The sequence below is a fragment of the Salvia hispanica genome, chromosome 6, assembly GCF_023119035.1.
Source record: "Salvia hispanica cultivar TCC Black 2014 chromosome 6, UniMelb_Shisp_WGS_1.0, whole genome shotgun sequence".
NCBI classification, from domain to species: Eukaryota; Viridiplantae; Streptophyta; class Magnoliopsida; order Lamiales; family Lamiaceae; genus Salvia; species Salvia hispanica.
In genome coordinates this window covers 36,854,334-36,869,249 of record NC_062970.1, presented here as the reverse complement: position 1 = coordinate 36,869,249, position 14,916 = coordinate 36,854,334, and the positions used below count along the sequence as shown (strand labels likewise).

Sequence of the window (14,916 nt, the reverse complement as noted above, 5' to 3'; positions counted from 1 at the left end):
TGCTCAATTTTTATCAAATGCCAACTCATGTTCTCAATTCTCTCATTAATTTCTCATCGTTTATTTGTATGCATATTAGTATTTATTTCATCAAATCTTTTCTGCTATCAATTATGAATGTTTGCGTTTTCTTCTATTTGTGTTTTACTGCTCATTCTGGAAATAGATCTGCTATGTGATTGAGGGCTGCTACCGATTGTTATCACCTAGAAACAGAGAGCTTGACAAAAAACAAGAGTCAAATTGTGTTCAGAAAATTGAAAACTGCGGAATGTTTATCATTTTTAGCGTATCTTTATATTGATAATGAATCGAGAAGAAGAAAAGTGATGAAGAGAAAGAGATACTTTTTTTTATACCAGGTGAAGATGTATTGAGGAGAGAGAAACTCAGAGAAGAAAATAAAAGGAAGGAGCGCGTGGATGTGAAAGTGTCGCTCAAGTTGTCGCTCCCCTTCATCCCGCAACATATCATTTCTCTATCACGGAACTTTCAAAAAGTTGGGTTTTTCCCACTAGAGAAATGATATGCTGCGGGATGAAGGGGAGCGACAATTTGAGCGACACTTTCACATCCACGCGCTCCTTCCTTTTATTTTCTTCTCTGAGTTTCTCTCTCCTCAATAAATCTTCATCTGGTTTTTAAAAAAATTATCTCTTTCTCTTCATCACTTTTCTTCTTCTCGATTCATTATCACAATATAAAGATACGCTAAAAATGATAAACATTCCGCAGTTTTCAATTTTCTGAACACAATTTCACTTATCAAGCTCTCTGTTTCTAGGTGATAACAATCGGTAGCAGCCCTCAATCACATAGCAGATCTATTTCCAGAATGAGTAAAACACAAATAGAAGAAAACGCAAACATTCATAGTTGATAGCAGAAAAGATTTGATGAAATAAATACTAATATGCATACAAATAAACGATGAGAAATTAATGAGAGAATTGAGAACATGAGTTGGCATTTGATAAAAATTGAGCAGATGAATTTTGATTCTCACACAATGAAGAAAATTGATAAGAAAAAAGAGAACATGGATAGCGAAGAGAATCTGATAAATTTTCCAAACTAATTGCGCCTCCCAATTGTCACGGTAGCAATCCAATTGAATCTCTTCTTCTGAATTTGATAAATTTCCGAAACTAATTACGCCTCCCAATTGAATAGTAATCCAATTGAATCTTTTCTCTTTCAATAGTATTATCCTCTTTGTAGATAGAGGTCAGAAAATTGCTTAATATCCAAGGCTTTTGATTGGATAAAAAAAATAATGCGGAGAAAATTGTGGAAGAGAGGTTGAGAGAGAAGATCAGAAAATTTATGAGTGTATCCATAGTTTGTGAATGTGATAAGAAAAACAAGAATTAGGCTGTGAAAATTATGGAAGATAGGGCAGAGATCAGACATGAGGGAGGAGAGAGAAACCCTTAGAAGAAAAATAAATGAAAGGAGCGCGTGGTTGTGAAAGTGTCGCTCAAGTTGTCGCTCACAATTATCTCGCAGCATAACATTTCTCACAATTATCTCGCAGCATAACATTTCTCTCGTGATATTACATGTCAATATCCTTTTAAACTATAATTCAAATATTTAACTGTCACGTCAACAAGTCCACTCAACTACACCACCTACTAATTAAAATATTTGTAAAATCAAACAAATAACTACATATTATAAAATTATTAATTAAAATTCGAAAAGTTGTTAAAAAAAATTACATTATTTAAATTTCTAAATTACTTAATGAAATTAATTTCAGTTTTTGTATGCCAAATTTCTTTGATTATATCTTGTTGGAAACCATAAGTCAATTCTTCGTGTAGAATGTGAATAGAAGTGAGTACATATAGATAAAATTTTATATGGAGTTAAATTTTTTGAAAAAATTAAAAGTCTAATGGTCAAAGGTTTGAAACAACAAATTGCAAAAATGGAATTAATAAAAATAAATCAAAACTCGTCAAAGGATGTGGTGCCAACGTAATGCGTAATAAAAAGAACATCTGTAAAGGAAGGGGATAATAACTTGTTCCCGTAGAAAATATAGGAACAAGAAGATTGAATCGGAACTATCAACAAATTCTTTCCAAGTCCAAAGAAATGAAATTAAAAAGTGAGACGGGTGAACTGTTCTAATTCAAATTTCATCTCTATCGAATTTTAATATCAGAATAGTGGATATGGTTATAATTCAATGGGTCAGGGTAAATTGGTTGAAAAAAAGAGATGAAATCAAGAAAAGACGTAAGAATTGAAATAACAGTTCGGAACCAAGAAATGGAAGAACTAAAGGTGTCTTCCGCAATGGAATCTGATAAGTGAGATTTCGAGTAAGTGTTTCCATAATTTTCTTTTGTCCGAAGAAATGATTCATCGAAATAATGAATCACCATTGATATCGACACATCCGAGATCGCCAAATGTTTGGGAGTTCCTCTATTCAATCCTTTTCCTTCTTCTTGTTGCTGGATATCTCGTTCGTACACATCTTTTCTTTGTTTCCTCGGGCCTCTAGTGAGTTACAGACAGAGTTCGAAAAGGTCAAATCTTGGCTGTTGGCATAGAGTTAGCCGATGCTTATTCCCCAGATACCGTCATTGCTTCTACGCCAGGAGAATTAGTAATGTGTCAGGAGAAATTAGTACAAGAGGCTGTGGATACACTTCTTGATAATGGAATCCGTGGGCAACCAATGAGGGACGGTCATACGGGCCTTTTCCACAGAAAAGGGGAATCTTGTGTTACAGTAGAAGCAGAAGTGACGTGGATTATTCAAGAATCGATTTTGTCCTTTCAAATAACTATATGTTCTTTTTCTTATCATCAGTTTTAGTTATGTGGACTAATTTTTTTTCATGATGGTGTGCATTCTACTAGTAATATAATGTAGAAGTATAGTAGTGAGTAGTACAGTAGTTTACTTGAAGGAATGATTAGGAGTACCAAATACTCTTAAATACAGTAGTACAGTTACTTTCAAGTTTCAACATGAAACTACATAACTTGACCAAGTGCTTTTAGTTATAATCATGAGGCAAAGTAGTCAAGCATAATATCATTGCATAGCATATCTGTATTAATTTCCTTATATATGATGGAAAAACAATGATCATGGAGTAAGAATTATAGAAAGGTTTAAGATTAAACACAACTTGGGTTACAATTCAAATAGTATTTAAAATTTTAAGCTTACATAAAGTTTTGGGTTACAATTTGTGTAGACTAGAGCAATAAAATGAATTTGACGACACAGATAAAATTAGGGCAATCCAAAATATTGTTGGAATCTAGAATTTCATTTTCCCAACCCGAATTTCATCATCTCAACAGCTCGATCTTCGCCAACCGTGGCGAACTTCTGATTCCGGCGTCACTGGCCACTGAACTTTGTACCGCAGGCAGATCCGACTCCTTCGCCTTAATCCTCTTTCCCGCCGCCACGACTCTACCAACTTTAACACCGCCATTGTTTTTTGCCGATCCCTCATTTATTCCGCCCAATTTCTCCACCACACACTGCTTTTCTTCTTCCTCGTCATCCACCAATACAGCCACACGACGCCGTTTGATCACCGCCGGGGATTTATGCTTATACCCCGATTTCTTAAAGAGAGCATCGTCGCGCTGCACGCGGAGCTTGTCCACGTTGCCCTCGATTCGGCCTTGGAAGCGGCGGCGCGTGGTGCTTACACCGCCCATGGACCAGTGGGCCTCTTCGGCCCAAGCAATCAGGGGATCCATCACCGGGACCGGCGGATCGATTCTCTCCCCGCCGGAGTAGAACCGCGGCCGTGGGAGGCTGCCGCCGTAGAACTTGCCAAGACCTAAGGCCGCAACCATTGCTGCAACTGTGTGTGTGTGTTTGTGATTGTGATTGTGATTGTGTGGGAGAGACAGAGAGAGATTTGTGTTAGGTTAGAAATGCGAGAGGGATTTTATAGTGGCCTTTTTGGCGGGAAAATTGGAAAGTCGCCATCGAGAATGAAAATCTTAAATGGGTAATTCATTAAGTTCGTAAATAGTCCGTTAGGAGTATTTCATTTCTATCCGTTAACAATTTAGGTTTTTTTTTTTTTTCTCATTAATATGGAGTATTAGATTTTCTTGTTCTCATAATATACATCTGTTTAATGTTCTTTTTAAAAATAGTGAGCCGTTTTAACAAAAAAAAAACAAAAGCATTGCATACACCATTTTTTTGGGTTAAAAGTGGGTAAATTATTGAATTTTAATCAAATTAGGTTTTGTAAACCAATTTTAAAATATGTCCATAATTACTGATTTTATTCATGTACTGATTCAATCCAATTTAATGTTGATGAGATCGCCTGCAAATTTGAAATAGCTATATTGATTGGAATAAAACAACAACGTTCTGAAATATAGGAATAGCATTTAAATTATTAGATTTTGACCGAAGTTTATTTTTGCACCCGAATTAAATGACTACTCCCTCCGTCCACCAAATACTATCCACATTTGACTTGGTGTGTGTTTTACTTTTAAGAAATATAAAGGAGAATTGAAAAGATAAAAATGGTAAAATAAAATGGATAATATTTTGTGAATAAAGAAAAATGATAAATATGGACGATATTTAGTGGATAAAGGGAGCATATCATTTGATGATTACTGAATAGTACAATTCGAATGAATTAACCTACCAAAATTATCATTTTCAATTTGATGAATAGTACAATTCGAATGAATTAACCTACCAAAATTATCATTTTCAACTTAAATAAAACACAATAGACAGAAAATTTATTTGAATGCGAGGGTATGATTTCAGACGAGACGACAACGCAAAATTTTCTCATATCATGGATTCTCCACCCGACTACCAACCAAATAATACAATCTCATAAAACAACAAAATCTAGGTAAGTAAAATTTAAACCCTTCTTCATTGACTCATATCAGGCCATCACTGTGAGAGCTAAATTCGATTAAATTAAAGAACAGAAAATAGAAAATTAATTTAAGTAATTTTGTGATTGAGAAGCTTCACTGCCCCAGAGTATCCCGATTTGCTAGTAACAATGAAAAACTGAAAGGAACAAAGAATAATAAATACGGAGAAGTGCAATAAATATGAAGCTGGCAATATTTACTCAGAAATGAAAGAAACACATCATCCACATACTTTCTTACAAAATCTGGGTCATATATTGATGAATACAAACAAATGAAATATCAGGAATCTCAGAATTTTATAAACAGCAAGAGAAAGATGGAGCAACCGGCAATGTCGATAATTGATGAGAATCTCCAGTTCCGTGGTTGTAAACAGAAAGACGTACCTATGTCCAAAGTTCCGTGGTTCTATCTTTTCCACGAGTCGCCTCTAAACCTGCGGTTCACAGTTGATTCATTAAGAAAACTGCTTACAAGGTGCATATAAATGTAAGAGCATAGACAAAAGTTACTAATCAGAAACAGGAAATGATAGCATTTAAGAAAGAATCTAAAGAAATTGAGTACAGAGGTCCTCATATTCATTCATAAATAGTACTCCCATAGTTTATATCTATGATCTCAGTGAAAGTAATACCTTATCTTTACTCATCAGCCTTGGGTTTCTTCCCAGCCAGAATTTGAGATATGTGTAAGCCCCGACTGAAAGCTTGGTTGAAGAGAATCCTCGTCTGCATGTTTTGGAATCCGGGCAGCCATGATAGGAGGGCGACAGGGGCCATGACAATAACACCAAACATGATGTCATACATGCGAGCTACAGAGAGAGCAGTATCCCACAACATGGTTTTCTCCAGAAAGGGACGAAGGGTCTGTGCAATACATATGAATCCCCAGCCCGTAGGAACAAAAGCCAATAAGCTGGTGAAGATATCCAAAAATTTGAAGTGGGTAAACTGGAGCAAGGCAACTATAACAACTACTCCAAAGATGATCACAAGGAACTGAACCAAACGATAGTAAATGTGCTCCTTTGCAGCATATTTCTCCCGAGCATAAGCTATTACCCAGTAGAACCCAAAGGCCACTAGCACATATATCCATGAGAGCATGTAAACAGCAATGCTCTTGCTACCAGCAGCAATGCCTAAGTGATACACAATACCATACTGGAAAAAGAAGAAACGGAGGTTCAAAATGGTCTCCAGTATTTTCCCCCAAAGCCCAGTCGTCCTTAAATGATCTTGCTCTTCGTACCACCACTTTTCCCAGCTCTGTTCAGATTTTGCAAATACACCACCCTTGAACCATATCCAATTCATGAAGTCATCAAAGTCATACACAGTTTTTAACCAATCAAAGCCCAAGGGGTTAAAAATAAAGGGGCCTAAAATCCACGAAACCACTAAAAACCAACTGGTAACAGTCAATGCTATGTACACCAAAGTATCTTTAGCAACTGGGCTGTAAGAAGCATAAACAGTAAGTATTAATCCAAGTTCAATAGCCTTAACAAAATGGCTACGAGCATATAATCTATAGTTCTCAGCAAAGCTCTTATGCTGCACCACAAAACCACGGCCAGTTGCACGGTATTTTGCACCACCATGCAGAACCGTTCTGCCAAAGTAATGACCACGGGTCCCCATAGAAAATGTATAAAACACTGAAGAGAGTTGGAGCTGCATTGTCAGAAAATCCCAAATAGAATTCAGAAATCCATGCTCAAGAGAGTTCTCCACAACCATTGGCAAGGCAGTAAAGAGACCAAGTTGGATGATGAGCTGCTGGTTCAAGATTGTACCAAGTGCTCGATTATCATTGGCATTTGACAAAGCAGCACCTTCAACCCCACTTAATGCCAAATAGAGCCGACCCCACAAAAATGCATACACAGTGAGGTTAATCATCATGGTATTGAAGAAAAAGCCAACGGTTGTATAAAAGAAAGAAAGCATTCGGAAGAAGTCCAGCCGGTGACCCAACCTATAAACATCTCGACTTAGTATCTGCTCACCATTCCCGCTGGCAACCTTGGCTTCAAACATAGAGATCTGATTCAGCCCAACATCCCTTCCCTTTCCAACTTGGATGTATTCATGGTGGGTAACATTTCCACCTCTCAATGTGCAATTGAAACCAGCAAAAATATCCTCACTGATGTTGATTACTCTGGAAGCCTTGCTTATACCTCCCCGAGTTAGAAACCAAAACCTGTCAAACACATCAGGATGCCCATAATGCATCCGAACTTTCAATGGATTTGCTAAAACACGCTGCCCCAAGGTCACAAAGCTCGTTTCCTGAGCAGACATAAACCAAGCAAGTGATGATACAGAACCTGTAAAAATGTGCTCCCGAACTCCTAGGATGGTAGGTTTTCTGATACCATAGTAGGACTTGAATTCCTCCAAGAGATTCCGCATCTTCAGAGCTTCCTCAAAGTAGTTATCCTGGTTCATGTCGATGGTCTGAACTGCATCTCCTCTGGTGAATATAATGGCGTGGTTTTGATTCTCTGGTTTCCCTTCACCAAGCTTCACTGGACCAGGCAGCTTGACCCGATATACCTCAACTTCCTTCTTCAACTTCTGGTCATACTTCACCAGGACAGAGTAATACTCTTTCTCATCCCTCCCTGATTGCACCTCATCAACGTAGGCAACACGAAGTGCTTCGTTGATCTTCATCAAATAAAGTATCTCTTCAGCATGGGGATCCTTCTTTGCCTTTTGAGAACCATAAATCTGGCATGCAACTACATAAGTAAATTTCATTAAAGCTGTTCCGCGCTCGTGCCCTTTATAAATAAGACTGACTGAACTACTGGCTCTGCTCAAAGTTCTTGAAGAAGGAGACTGATCTAAGCTCAAACGGTCCGCTTCATCATTATGCCTCATGGAACTCAGTTGCTGAGATCCTTCTCTCATGTCCACCTCAGAAGCAGAATCCAGAAAAGCCAGCAACTCAAGGGCACGGTAGTAATACATCATTCCCCTCACTGTGCGAGTGAGTGTCTGGCCTCTGTATGACGCCCATAATCGAAGATCTCTCAGCCTCTCATTCCACAGTTCTCTTTCACTTTTCATCCCTTCCCTACGCATCCTCTCAATGAAGTTCCTCCAGTCACTGGCATAAATGGTTTGCATGTAGTAAAGGGTTGAAATCCCATCTTCATTCTCAGTTCGTAGCTGTTCCTTGCTGAATAGCACCTCCTCGTTGTAGTATGGGGTAAGAACACTGAAGGCTCTCATTTTCTCAACTTGAGGAGCATGAGGCATGTTCATGAACAAGGAATTACTGAAGAAGGCAATTCGACGCCTTGCCTCAAGATTTTCTGGAACTTTTTGCATGGAATCATGAGAGGTGAGAATGGTATGCAACCTCCGAACACGACGATAGAAAGTTTCATTACTTGCACTAGGCAACTCAACAGCACTCTGAAAAAGCAATGCTTCACCAGAAACTGCCCTTTGAGGAGCCAGACCATCCGCAATCAGCTGGTCGCTGTTTCTCGGATCTTTCAGGAAATCTCTGATAGCGACCTCATAAAGGGCCTGAAGTGCATTCACCACCTTATCAGCATTTTTATCAGGCTTGACGATAAGATCAAGAAGACGGACCAACTTATCATAGATCTTGGGGAGGGCAGTCAGTTTATAGGATTTTGTGAATTTCTCCAGCTGTACAAATTGATCAATTTCTTGGAAATAAGTTCGGATTATGGAGCGCTCCTCGGAATCGTACTTCACAATTGCGGGCAAAAAATGCTTTAAGCTGTCGTATGCTTCAATAACTGCACATCTTCGATACTCAGACTTGCAGATCTTATACCAAAGCCACCTGTCAGGAGCATCTATTAATTCTTTTGCCTGGCTCAGTGCAAGAAGCAGCTCATTACACAGGAGCAAGCATGGCCACTGAATTACCCCGATATCCCAGTTACTTCTAGGGTCATTCTTGTCATTTTGAGGCAGCTCCAAGAGCTCAACCTCACGGTCAGAGACAATGTCTTCCTCTCTGAACGTATAGATTACCTCATTCCATATTAATGCAAATTTGTAGGCCTCAACCTGGTTGGATTCAAGTTTCTTAAATGGCCGGCCGAGTCCATATCTCAGCTTCAATCGATGAATGGCATCCTTGATCTTGTTCTTAATATTACCTCTTGAATTCAAAAGCTGCTCCTCAGGCATAAGATTAAACTGGATAGCACTAGCAAAGAACTGAAATCTCAACCTCAACTGCTGCATATTCCGAATTTCACCCAAGTGATCAAACAACCCAACTGCTGCACCAACAAATGAAGAGTATATTGAATACCAAATCTGGATATCCATTAGGTAAATCAGAACAACTGGAAGCCACAACAGCCCAACTGCAAACCGATTACTGTTGTCAAAGAACTCATGCCACTCATAGGTAACATTTTTGAGATCCAGCAAAGCCCTTGTTGGAGCAATCATGGGTTTAATCTGCATGAAGTAACTAAAAACAAACTTTGTGGCAAGCACTGCAATCCAGAAAAGGCTGTACTTAACATTGTCAACAAGACCTTCCCGTAGCCCTCGACCCACAAAAGTCCTGCTTTGAAACCACCAGGACAGCAAATAAAATATTTTCCAGTTTGTGTTCTCCAAAAAGTTCCTAATCCATGGTATCAAGAATAAAGCCACGGCCAACAGCTCTGGAGCAAGAAAAGCCACCACAACCTCAAGAAAATTGACCATTCTCCTCTTTGTAGCACCACTATCCCAGTTACGATCACGATCTTTCTGATCCAAAATCCTCCCGTAAAAGACCCCAAACACCACAACCCACACAGCCGCAACCACAGTTTTCAAAACCATCCTCACCCCCAAAGACTTGGTCTCCCTTGAAACCAAGCTGTACTGCATTCCGAAATCCAATAGAGACTGTAAAAACCTCAGAGCGCTCCATGTAATAAACACAGTCAAGCACTTTCCCTGAACTTCTGTAGTTCTCAACGACTGCCATGGATACTCCCTGCCTTCCCAGGCAACAATAATCGCCGCTTGAAGAAACAGAAACAACATAATCCACAGCTTATCAAAGCTCCTAAACAAATTCCAAAACGATCTCTGCTCCACAAACCCCGTCTTCCCTACCTTCTTCCCCTTATGTCCAGTCACGAAAAAATTACTCCCAAGATCAATTGGCCATTTCAGCTTATCAAAACACCTCTTACTCCAAAAGTACTCATTTATATCGTCATAATTCCGCCACGCAGAATGTGGTGCCGTCCCATTCTTACTATTGTCAACCTCGGCTTTAATTGTATCATAAATTGGCTTCACAATTTTATTCAGATAAGCATTCTCCCCAGATACAGAGGGCAAAAACGGCCTCCCCGTGTTCTCATCGATATAATCCTCCAATATCTTATTCAACTCCATCGCCATATTGTGAAAAATATAACAGATACATTCAGGAACGAAGCGCAAGTTAGCCGACTCACCCCAAATCAGGAGATACAGAGACACGTAGAGAAGCTCCCGCCGGTTATCCGACGCCGCGTGGCGCGAGTGCGAGTCGGAGAGCCAGATGTTCGACTTGAGGTTGAGGTAAGAGCACCAATTGGAGTAATTCCTAAGCAGCGAGCGGCGGAAGCGGCGGAGAACGGTCGGGTCGAGCGTGTCGATGTTGTCAGGCGGCGGAGAGAGGCGCATCTGAGCGTTGGAGAGGTGGAGCACGATGTGCTCCCTCTGGTTCTTCACGCTGGATGCCTGAAACCCGAAGAATAGGGCTAGCCAATCGAGGAGGTCGTAGTGAGACTTCCATGGTGCGAAAGGCGGCCGGCGGAGGTCGCCGACGGAGCGGAGTGCGGCGGCGGCGGCGCGGACTTCGGGGAAGCGGAGGGAGGGGTGGTCAGCGAGGAGATTGTGGACGGGGATGATGTTGTAAACCTCTTCTTCCTCGGCGCTCTGATTCATTGCTGCATTCGCGGAGATCTGAGGATTTCGGAAGGCGCTGAGGGTGATGTTTGTGATGATATTGAGATTTGAACCGCGACCGCCGAGGTAGTAGCGGCGGCGGTGGCGGTGGAGTTTAGATTTGGGTGTTTTGGATGTCGAAAGTGGTGATTGAGAGGGCTAAGGTATTCAAATGGCAATGGCGGATGGGTTTTGCCGTTTTGATGGAGATGTCGATAGTACCTCTTGCTTCTATGGTTGTACCGTTGATTTCAAACAATTTTCCCTTGTGTGACAGAAGGTTGTCTTGGTTGGACTCGGTAAACTCTTTGTTGGCAAATATAAATTTCAAAATTATTTTAAATATTATTGATAAGTAGAGTACGATATTAGGCATTAAAAGTGCAAGATAGTAAATTTTGTAATTCAAATGTTAATACAAATAAACTTATGAATTTTCGCATGTCCAAGTTTGACACTAATGTTTAAGGAAAACACGTCTATACTTGGTAAATACGAACATTGACCTTATTTACATTATGAAGTCGTATGTGCTTAAAATTTATTTAATATAATATCCCAAATATCATATGGGATTTACGATATTGCTACTAAAATTAGGATTTCTAGAATTGAGGTGATAAAATTTGAATTAATTGAAAACCATAAAAAATTCACAAAATATCTAGTTGCTGAGGTATGCAATCATAACATTAACATGAATATTGGATAACTTTTTATCACGCATTCATTAACCTTTGTACCTTTATCGCTCTATTTATATTTCACAATCATTATTTATAAAATTGCCATAAAGTATTACCATTATTATCAATAAAAATTTGTTGCTAGCATATAATTCAATCGTGGAATTTTCTCTATCTTCAAACAAACGATAAAAATAGTAGAATCTGATCATGTGACTTGATCAGTCAAAGAAATGGTGAACTTTTTTTTGCTAATTACGAAATGGTAAACTAAGATACACTAAACTCAAGAAATTAAATTACTATGTAATTATTCAACACGCTTCCGCATCTTCTGTCACTACAAAAGGACGCTTTTTCTTTTCTTGTTTTAGTCAGCTTTGATTTATATACACCACTTTTATAAAGTTGGATTAAAATATATGCTGTCAGTGAATGGAGAAAACTATTGACAAAAATTATTAATTTACGATATTACTGTTAAATTACTTTTTCCATTAAATGAGATTGCACTTCTTTATTAAACTTATTGATTTGAATGATTATCCAATGGATTCTTCAGCTGAATTAATGGCGATTTATTTTTATTGTATTTTATTGCCATTGGAACTTGAATAATTTTTGTTCCTAGAGCTTTACATGATTGGTTGAACTATGTCAAAATTAACTGCTAAAGATTATTTTACGTGACTTGATTGTTTTAATGCTTCTTCTCATAAAAAAAAAAAAAAAAAAAGAAAACGCAAAACACATTAAAGTGATTGCCAAAGATTAAATTGGGTAGTGATAAATTAACAAAAATTGTATACACAAAATTGGACATTTTAGTTATTTTACATTTATAATAAATTTATGATAATTAATTAATATAATGTATTACATAACTATCCTTCTATTATCATTTAGGGAAAAATAAGCTTTCCATAATCTACATTTACACATTTAGGAATGATTTACTACATCTTCCTAATAAATTCCTAATTTCTTCTTCCATTTCTTCATTCTACTTAATCCAAATTTAAACTCTCCTTCAAACTAAATTATTGTTTTGAATCGTGCAGGGTGATTCATATAATTGTACTCATATATTTTCATTATTTTACTTTTTAAAAATAATATGTATATTTTTCTTATTTAATTATATTACTTGTTGTTCTATCATAAATTGAGGTGATTATCTTTGTATAAAACTGAAAAAAATGGTGTTTATTAAATCAAATGACTTTTCTTTAAGACACTAAATTTGAAAAAATAGTGATTTTTTTTATTGCATAGTTTTCGGATGCTGAATAGAAATGAATAAATATTTTATTTCACAATATTTTACTACATTTGATATAACAATATTTGACTATGCAATATTTTACAATATTTAATTTTTGGATGATGAAATGAGTATATCACATGTATATATAATTAATTAAAGATTATTACATGTCTACATAATTAATAAAACTGACTACATGTATATAATTAATTAAAGACTACTACATATCTATATAATTAATAAAAATTGACTACATGTATATAATAATTTTTTTAGTGTTATCGTCAAACAAAATACAAAGTAATTATAATCATTTGCATCCAATTGTTTTATTACTAAATCTGTAAATCATCTTTAAAATTTTACATTATAAAAACGACTACATGTGTATATACCTGATTTCTTAATGTTACTATTATCCAATGAAATAATATTTTGTCACATTCAATTCTTTTTCATTACTTAATTATTATTATAATTCCAATTTATAAAAATGGTTACATGCATATATTATTAATTTCTTATTGTCATTATCTAACGAAATACAAAATAATCATATATCCATTCATTTATTTTTTAAAAATTTTAAATTATAGAAATGACTGCATGTACATATACTTAATTTCTAAACATAATCATCCAAATGAATATTATTAGACATTCATATTTAATTATTATTTTTATTAATAAAATCATTCTTAAAATTTTATGTCATAAAAATGATTGCATGCATGTATAATTAATTTCATAGTGTTATCAACCAATGAAATAATCAAATTCATTAACATCCAATTATTTTATTATTAATTCAAATTTAAAATTATAATTTATAAAAATATATGTGCATATATCTTAATTTCTGAACATTACATATAATAAAATAATATTAGTAGTCATTCACGTCCAATTATTTTTTATTACTAAATTTTAAGGTATAAAAATTACTGCATGTATATATATACTTGAATTTTAAACATTATCATCCAATGCAATAATCATCATCATTCACATCAAATAATTTTTTATAACACTAAATACAATAATTCTAAGTTATAAAAACGAATGCATGTGTATATACTTATTCTCTAAACATCATCGTCCAATGGAATAATAATAGTCATTCACATCTAATTGTGTTTTTATTAGTACTAAGTACTCCCTCCGTCCCATAAGAATATGCACTCTTTCATTTTTAATCCGTCCCACAAGAATATGCACTTTCCAATTTAGAAACTTTTTTAGAGGTATGGCTCATACCCCACTAACAATACTTTAATTACTTTTTCTTTCTATCTCTTTATTACTTTATCAATTTTGCATTAAAACTCGTGTCCAACACAAAGTGCATATTCTTTGGGCGGAGGGAGTAACTCTTAAAACTCTAATTTATAAAAATAACTATATGCATATGTAATTAATTTTTTAATGTTATCATCCAATGAAATAATAATAGTTATTCACATCTAGTTATTTTTGTATTACTAAATAATTATAAAAATTCCAAGTTATAAAAATGGGTATATGTATATATAACTAATATTTTAATATTATAATCCAAATTAAATAATAATAATAATAATAATAGTTATTTGCATCCAATTAATTTTTACTACTAAATAATTATAAGAATTTCAAGTTATAGAACGACTACGTGCATATATAAATAATTTCTTAGTGTTACTATGCAATGAAATACAGAATAATCATATTCATTCGCATTCATTTATTTTATTATTAATTCAGCTTTAAAATTATAAATTATAAAAATGACTACATGCACATATATTTTTTGTAAACATTATCATCTAATGGAATATTAGTGGTCATTCACATTCAATTATTTTTTATTACTAAATAATTCTTACAATTCTAAGGTATAAAAATGACTGTACGTGTATATATTTCATTTATAAGCGTTATCATTCAATGGAATAATATTAGTAATTCATATCCAATTAATGTTTTATAGCTAAATCATTCTTAAAATTCTAAGTTTTAAAAATAGCTAAATGTATACGTAATTAATTTCTTAATACTATCATCTAATAAAATAACTTAATAAATTTAAAAGTTGTAAGTAATTTCA

The 14,916-nt window shown here is 35.6% G+C and overlaps 2 protein-coding genes and 1 non-coding gene across 3 annotated transcripts; all 3 read right to left on the bottom strand.

The window, feature by feature from the left end:
* Nucleotides 1-3,324: 3,324 nt before the first annotated feature.
* LOC125195246 lies at nucleotides 3,325-3,846 on the bottom strand. Its single transcript, XM_048093423.1, has one exon. It carries the CDS (start codon nucleotides 3,844-3,846, stop codon nucleotides 3,325-3,327), a length of 522 nt encoding a protein of 173 aa, XP_047949380.1.
* A 1,249-nt stretch (nucleotides 3,847-5,095) lies between these two features.
* On the bottom strand, nucleotides 5,096-11,064 carry LOC125192987 (callose synthase 12-like). The gene is made up of 2 exons (XM_048090675.1): nucleotides 5,561-11,064; nucleotides 5,096-5,359 (listed from the first exon to the last, which is right to left on the bottom strand). Exon 1 carries the CDS (start codon nucleotides 10,875-10,877, stop codon nucleotides 5,568-5,570), a length of 5,310 nt encoding a protein of 1,769 aa, XP_047946632.1. The 5' UTR covers nucleotides 10,878-11,064; the 3' UTR covers nucleotides 5,096-5,359; nucleotides 5,561-5,567.
* On the bottom strand, nucleotides 7,847-7,927 carry LOC125197612. The gene has a single exon (XR_007172148.1). It is a non-coding gene; the product is annotated as a small nucleolar RNA J33 (small nucleolar RNA).
* Nucleotides 11,065-14,916: the final 3,852 nt, after the last annotated feature.